Source organism: Gossypium raimondii, chromosome 1, assembly GCF_025698545.1.
Source record: "Gossypium raimondii isolate GPD5lz chromosome 1, ASM2569854v1, whole genome shotgun sequence".
Classification (NCBI taxonomy): domain Eukaryota; kingdom Viridiplantae; phylum Streptophyta; class Magnoliopsida; order Malvales; family Malvaceae; genus Gossypium; species Gossypium raimondii.
Window position 1 is genome coordinate 22,710,311 of NC_068565.1, and position 8,100 is coordinate 22,718,410.

At 34.7% G+C, this 8,100-nt stretch overlaps 1 protein-coding gene across 1 annotated transcript; it reads left to right on the plus strand.

Moving 5' to 3' along the window:
* Nucleotides 1-4,653: 4,653 nt before the first annotated feature.
* On the plus strand, nt 4,654-5,016 carry LOC105786904 (uncharacterized). The gene has a single exon (XM_012613376.1). The coding sequence runs from the start codon at nt 4,654-4,656 to the stop codon at nt 5,014-5,016; it is 363 nt and encodes a 120-aa protein (XP_012468830.1).
* Nucleotides 5,017-8,100: the final 3,084 nt, after the last annotated feature.

Sequence of the window (8,100 nt, forward strand, 5' to 3'; positions counted from 1 at the left end):
CGGACTTAGGTTTGGGAGGCGTTCGGGAGCTTGGATTGGATTTCTTGCATAAGATTATATTAATTTATCATTAATAAAACTTTTCTAGACTTTTGGATTTTGGGACTGATTTTTAGACTTTTGATTTTGGTTTTGAGTTCGTTGGAACTTTAGTTAGTTACTTTAATTGAAAATTCCACATAATTTCTGGTAATTAAAAAAAAACTAGACATTTGATCTTCCAAAGTTAAACAAGTTAAATGTTTTTCCGCTTCAAATTATTTTAACCAAGGAAATGGGTTTTATGAAAATAATAAATAAAGTCAATAGTGCGAAATTTTTCATAAATTGAGTATTGTATGTTATCATTTTGGAGAAAAAAAAACTCACACACCTTACAACGATCAAGTTTTCTAATTAATAAAATAAGATAAGTTTTAGCAACATTTTTTATATACGAGTAAGTTATAAATGGAAAGCAAACGTCCAAATGTTTGGGTTGCTAATGTGACCTTCAAGATCTAGCCATAACGTCTAAGCCAAGTTTGGAGTGTTATAGTTTGAAAGATAGTTTTTTATCAATTTTAATCAAAATTTGAAACATTAAAATCCATTCCAAAATATACAAGTTATAAAAATACATTTAAATCATGCGTGATTGTTGAAGATTAGTGTTCCTTGTATAAAATGTAAACACACATATAAAATCAAAATATAAAAAATTTTATCTAAGCACCTGTGTTGATTCAACCAGAATCAGGGAAGGAGTTCGTGGTTTATAACGCCTCTCACATAGGGCTTGGATGTGTGCTTTCTAACGGCCCGTTTTTTAGTGGTGCTGGAAATAGTGGTTTCGAGACCAAAAATTCGATGAGTAAGTTCATATAATTAGTATTTAAATTATACGATTCAATGGTAATTTTATAATGAATTTTGATTTGAGGAATTTTAACCAATTGAATTAAAGTTAGTATAAGTGGTTTGATTTAAAAATTAAGTGGTTATTGAAAACGAGGTATTAGGACCTCGTTTTTGTAATTTAAAGTCGTAAATATTTTTATTAAATAATTATAGAGTCGTATTATAAATGAATTGAAGTTTGGTCCAGTAATTTTGTTGATTGATTGCTTAATATAGGTAAAAGGACTAAATTATAAAAGAGGTAAAAGTTAATTTCTATAGATTTAAAATACTAAGGGGCCAAAATGGTGATTAGACCGTGGTCAAAAACTCCAAGCGGTGGTGGCATGATTAAATCCACTAACTTTTGGACTATTTGTTCATTTAGTCTTAATTAGTTTAGGATTAAATTGAAATAAAGTTTAATTAATCAATAATTAAAAATAATTGAAGGATCAATTGTGCAATTAAACCCTCCTTAAATGGTAAATGTACCGTAATCTCATTTTATGGACAAATGTGGACATGATTTAGTAATTTCATAAGTTATATTTAAGGGTTAATTTAGTAAATAGTTAAAAAGGTAAGTTAAATTAAAGAAATTGAAAGATAAAATTAACATTTCAATTCTGCTTAATGGGGAGAGAATCGAAACACCATATCTAGGGCATGGAAGCTTCAGCCAAGCTTGATTTCTTCAATTGGATCAAGTATGGGTTAAAAATCGAGGCATAAAGAAGTTACAGAATAGTCCTTGTACCTTATCATGATGCAGTTTAGTCAGGTAAATTCGTAATATTTCTTTTATGTTACAATGATTTCATATATATTACATGTTTATTATTATTAGATCAAATGTGAAACTTAAATATTGAATGATTTGAGAATAAATAATAAATGAAAATGGTGATCACGTTATGTTTCTATATAGCAGGCCTCGAGTCGGTGTTATCTATCAGGTTTTGTGCTGATTATTTCTTTGGCTTTGTGACAGTGTGTTTATCGGGCTTTGTGCTGGTGTTATCTATCAGGCCTTGAGCCGATGTTTTCTATTAGGCCTTGAGCCGATGATTATTTAGTAGGTACTATGTACCGGTGATACAGACCGTAGAGATGGCTTGAGATCCTGCATGTGTTGCGGATTCTATACAGCTTGTGTGAGCAACATCATGAGCCGGTCAAAAGTTCTAAAGTTAACTCGAATTAGTGATACCCTGAAATTACTTGAAATGAGACCTTACTAAACGATGACTTTGAAATATGATTTGAATTAATGTATTGTACAATACTCACCAATTGTGAGCTGTGATTGACAGGAACTTTTTTATTTAATTTTATAATTTGATTTGTTATGTTATATTTGGTAAGATTTATCGTTTGATTTGACGAACTTACTAAGCTTCAAGTAAGTTTACTCATGCTTTATCCTTATTTTGTAGATTATATTTTGTGGTCGAGAGATCAGATCAACTCGCAGAATCACACTATCCCGATGACTCTTTTGTTAGATTTTGTAAACATTTGGCTTATATGGCATGTAGTAGGGCAGATGGTTATTATGCTATAAGTCATGGCTATGCATGATGTTTTGTACTTGATGAATGAATGGTAGTATTTTTGGTATGATTATTAACCTTAAGTAAGCTTGAGTAGGAGGTTAAGATGGTAAGTGTCATATTAAGATGGAATAATGTGTTTGGAATGTGTTAGTTGGTGTCTATAATGGCTTATAGATAGTTGTTTGTTAATGAGTAGCATGAGCATTATAATGTGTTTGGTACATGATACTTTGGTTGGTTTTAGATGAATGGAAATTACATATTTTGGTTGATTTAAAGTGTGTTTATAGACTTGTGAATATGTGAAATGAGTTGGTATAGATACCTATACAATTGCATGAAGAATAGGCTTGGATTTGGTCACTTTTACACACATACACACACACATGGCCTGGGACACGGGCTGTCACACGACCGTATGTCACACATGGGTGCGTGCTCTGAGCGTGTTAGGTGTAGGTTCACACGAGCTTGCACAGAGGCTAAGACACAGGCGCGTTGCCCAAGACAGTGAGTTACATGGGTGAGTACACGGTTGAGCACATGGGCTTCTAGGGTAGACACACAGGCGTGTAGGATAGCTACACGGCCGTGTGACCCATGTAGTGAAAATTTTCACTTTTTTCCTGAATGTTCTGATTTGTTCCAATTTGATCCCTGAATGTTCCTAACCTATTTTAAGGCTTCGAAGGCTCGATTTAAGGTCGTAAATGTATGTTCTATTTCATTCTGAATCATATATGTATTTATGAAATTTATTTGATAATTAGATGCAAATTGATATGAAAAGTTCTGAGATGTACAGTAATACTTTGTAACCCTATTTTGGCAACAGAAATGAGTTATAGGTGTTACATGCTGATGTAGGATAGGAAGGTGGTAGCTTATGCTTCTAGGCAACTTAAGGTTCATGAGCGTAACTACCCAACCCACAACCTGGAGTTAGTGGTGTGGTGTTCACACTTAAGATTTGATGACGGTACTTGTATGGAGTGAAGTGTATCATCTACATAAACCACAAAAGTCTCAAGAATTTACTTACGTAAAAGGAGTTGAATTTGTGACAAAAAAAAGGTGGATAGATCTATTGAAGAATTACGACTATGTGATAGAGTATCACCCTGGCAAGATAAATGTGGTAGTTGATGCGCTAAGTAGGAAATCAATAAGTGAGTTGCAAGCTATGTTCACGCAGTTAAGTGTGACGAGTGATGGAGGACTACTCGCAGAATTTCAAGTAAGGCCAACATTGTCATAAAAAATTAAAGTGAAGTAGGCTTTAAATGAAGAGCTAGGGAAGAGGGTTCTCCAAGTGGAAAAATGGGTGCGAGGTAACTTTGCATTAAATGATGAAGGAGTACTCTATTTTTGGGGAAGACTTTGCATGCCCAGAGATGAGGAGCTTTAACAGATAATTCTTAGAGAAGCCCACAATAATTCGTATACAATACACCCAAGCGGTAACAAGATGTATCATGAACTTCGCAAACTTTATTGGTGACCTGGATTGAAATGAGCTGTTACAGAATTTGTGGCGAAGTGCTTAACCTGTCAAAAGGTGTAAGCAGAATACCAATATCCTTCAGAAGTGCTTCAGCCACTCAAATTTTCAGAATGAAAGTGAGAAAGGATCACCATAGATTTTGTGTTAGGTTTGCCACTAACTGCAACAAAAAAAGGATGCTATTTGGGTGATTGTAGATCGCCTCACAAAGAGAGTGCATTTTCTAGCTGTTCGCACAAGCTATACTTTGCAAAGGCTCGTAGAAATCTACGTTGCTGAGATAGTATGATCCTATGGTATTCCAGTTTCTATAATTTTCGATCAAGATCCTCGATTGACTTCGAGATTTTGGAAAAGTTTGCAAGAAGCTTTGGGTTTGAAAATTCAATTCATTACTACTTATCACCCTCAAACAGATGGCCAATCTGAGAGAGTGATACAGATTTTTGAAGACATGCTGTAAAGCTGTGTTTTGGAGTTTGTAAGAAGCTAGGAACGCTATTTACCTTTGGCAGAGTTTGCATATAACAACAATAACCAAACAAGTATTCAGATGACAGCTTTTGAACACTGTATGGAAGAAGGTGTCGAACACCTCTGTGTTGGGCTGAGTTGAATGAAAAACAAATCATTGGACCTAAGTTGGTTCACAAAATTGAAGACAAAGTAAAGTGGATATGTGAAAGGTTTAAGGCTGCTTCGAACAGACAGATGTCTTATGCTGACTTGAAACAATGGGACGTTAAGTACCAAGTGGGCGAGCATGTGTTTCCTAAAGTATCACAGCGGAAGATAGTCTTAAGGTTTGGGCATAAAGGAAAGCTAAGCCTAAGGTTTATTGATCCCGACGAAGTGGTGGAAATTATTGGTCATATAGCTTATCGACTCAAGTTGTCTTGTAAACTTGATCAAATTTATGATGTGTTTCATGTATCCAAGCAAAGGAAGTATTGCTCAGATGAAGTTGAAGTGCGACCATATTTGACTTACAAGGAAGATCCAGTAAAGATTGTGGCTCGCGAAGTGAAAGTTTTACGAAACAATAAGATCCCTTTGCTCAAGGTGTTATGGTGAACTATAAGACCAACGAAGTTACTTGGGAAACTGAAGAAGTAATGAAGCAATAGTATCCTTTTATATTTGAAGGTGACCATTTCGAGGATGAAATGTCTTAAGTGGGGGAGAGTTGTAACATCTTGAGATTGGGCCTTGAAGTTTTGACCTTGCTAGAAAGGGTTAGCCAATATTTCAGTGAACTAGGGGTTCGCCAAAAGAATTTCAACAAAGGGTTCGCCAAGAAGGGTATCAGAAAGGAGTTCACCAGAGATCTGGCGAAGTAATATCGCCAAAATATGCAGTAAGAGGTTTGCCAAATTCATTGCAAGCGGGTACGTCAGTCTGTTTGGCGAATTGGTGTTTGCCAGTTGAGTTGCGAACTGGGGGGGTTCACTAGTCAAACACTAAGTCAGACTTGAATTAGGAAATAAAGATTTGGTGTATCTATGAATACTTTACATGCAAGTAACACCTTTCCTAAGTCAAGTAGGGTATCTTAAGATTTCTAGGACACTTAGTGCCTATAAATACGACCCTTATTCCATGAGAATTCCCTCGTCAGATATTCTATCCTCAGTTCTCTATTCTGAACCAAGATCGACTAAGGTAAGTCTCTGTCCTATTAGGGTTGATTGTCTAGAAATGCTAGGTTTGCTTGCACGAGTGAATTCTGTAAGTTCTATTTGTTTAGTAATTTGTGTGTTTGTTTATATAGTGAACCAACCAAACCATCTACCAGCACAGATAAAGACAATGCCAGGCTTGTTTAATTTATCAGCTTTTTTGGTGAGTGGTTATGAATTACCTAAGTGTGCTAACAAATATGTTTTTCAGCATGAATGTTTATGGTTTATATCTTGTGTGAGAACTATTATGATTTTCGAGAACTTTTTTTTGAGCTAAAGTTCTAAGAGTAAGTTTTTCGAAAAAACTTTGTTTTCAAGTTTTGAGACTTTGTTTTCAAGATATGTTTTTAAACCATGATTTTAAAGATATGTTTTTTGCGAGCTCCTAAGCGAGCCTATGTTTTAAGAGATGTTTTTACAATATGATTTTATAAATTTTTTTATGAGATATGTTTTAAGAGCCTAAGTCGAGCTATGCTCCATTTACTAGGACATGTTGGTGTACATGAGAGTGTATTTCTTCGTACAACACTTATGAAACATGTTATAAGGAATCTTCGAGTCATTTTGAGGCATTATAAGGAGATCCACATATCCAATGAGACAAGATTCTGATAAGTGTGGGCGAGAACATATTTCATGTTTCTTAGCCATTCTGATAAGAAAAGTGTGTGACCATGTTTCATGCTATTGTAAGATCAGTTTTCAAACAAGCACAATCTAAGTTTTTAAGTATGATTTTTCTACAAGCACTACTGAAACTATTTTTCACAAACTTATACGTTTTTCTGACAAGCAGACAAAACAACAAACTAGGTCTCACATCTTCATGACGAACCCAGATCATGACATGATTTTTTAGACTAAGCCTTCTTTCTGTTTTAAAATCTGTGTATTAAGAATACTCTATTGATTCCTTATTATTCACTGAGTTCGAAATGAGCTCACCCACTCCTCTCTTACTTTGCAAGTAAGTAGGTCATGAATGGCAATGGTGAAGCATATGACTTGGTGAGGCTCATCCCTAAACAGATACTAATGAACCTGGAAGATAGGCGATGGGGTTTTATTTTATATGGGTTTAGATTCATCAATAGTGGACTCTGTTACCGAATTAATTTCTTTAAATTTAAGTTATTTTGAGAACCATGTCTTAGAACATATTATTATCCTTTATTATGAATAAAGTTGATTTTTGTTCATGCAGAGTGCTACATGTATTTCCTTTTGTCATAACATGAGAAGTACTATTTTCTACGACCTTAGAAATTACATGCGTTCTCCTGATAAAGATAGTTTTCTAACTTAGTGAACCCAGGAAAATTGTGCGAGCCCATATATATTTATATGAACCTTATCAAAGTATGAAAATCCATGCATGCATGACTCTTTTGTTAACAAAGTCTGTTTGTTGCGAAACCATATTGTATATTGCGAATTTAATTATTAAGCAAACTTATACTATTGTGCGAACTCATTTTGAATGTTGCTATGTGAACTTATGTTATTTGTGAACTCTTAAGTCTTTTTATTGTTTGACATTCGAACCTTTCTCTTATTTTTTTTGTAAGCTTGCATGTTTATATTCTATGTTTGAAATAATTTTGCTACAGTGTTATACTTTAACACATTAATTGTCATTAGTAAGTGGTGTGTTGGAGGTTAGGTTGGGAGTTAACGAAGAGTCACTTTGGTGGCTAATGTGGCATGCAGGATTCAGGTTGAACCTAGTCGGTCGGATCTGGGGTGTTACGAATTCTGTCATTTACCATAAAATGACATTTTTTTCCCAATTGAGCACCAAATTTGTCTCTTCGCATCGTCTGAGAACCCATTCTAAACTTCCCAAAAAATCTGTAAATGAATCACCATATATTGAGAAATCATCCGCAAAAATATCAAGTCCATCTTCTAACATATCAGAAAAAATTGTTGTCATACATCTCATAAAGGTGGCAAGGGCGTTGAAGAGTTCAAACGACAAACTACGGAAGGAATAAGTTCCAAAATGGCAAGTGAAAATAATGTTCTCCTAATCGTCTGGATGTATTGGAATCTGGTTATATCCTGAATATCTATCCAAGAAACAATAATACTCTTTCCCTACCAATCAATCTAACATTTGGTTAATAAACGATAGCGGGAAATGATCTTTCTTAGTCGTGTCATTCAACTTCCTATAATCAATACTTACTCTCTACCCTGTTACTGTCCATGTTGGAATCAATTCATTTTTTAATTCATTACCACCGTTAGAGCACCCTTCTTTGGAGCATATTGTGTCGGACTCACCTATTCGCTATCAGATATAGCATATGCAATTCCTGCATCTAACCATTTTCGTAACTCTTTTTTTACTACTTCTTTCATTGTTGGATTGAGACGTCGTTGTGCGTCCAACACCGGGGTTGTATTTTATGTTGGAAAAGAACTTGATTAATTCATTTTATATAGGAAATTTTCCATCCGATTGCTC

Bases quoted from the DNA above. Each gene is read 5' to 3' on its own strand.
- LOC105786904 (XM_012613376.1), top strand. From the start codon at position 4,654: ATGTCTTATGCTGACTTGAAACAATGGGACGTTAAGTACCAAGTGGGC.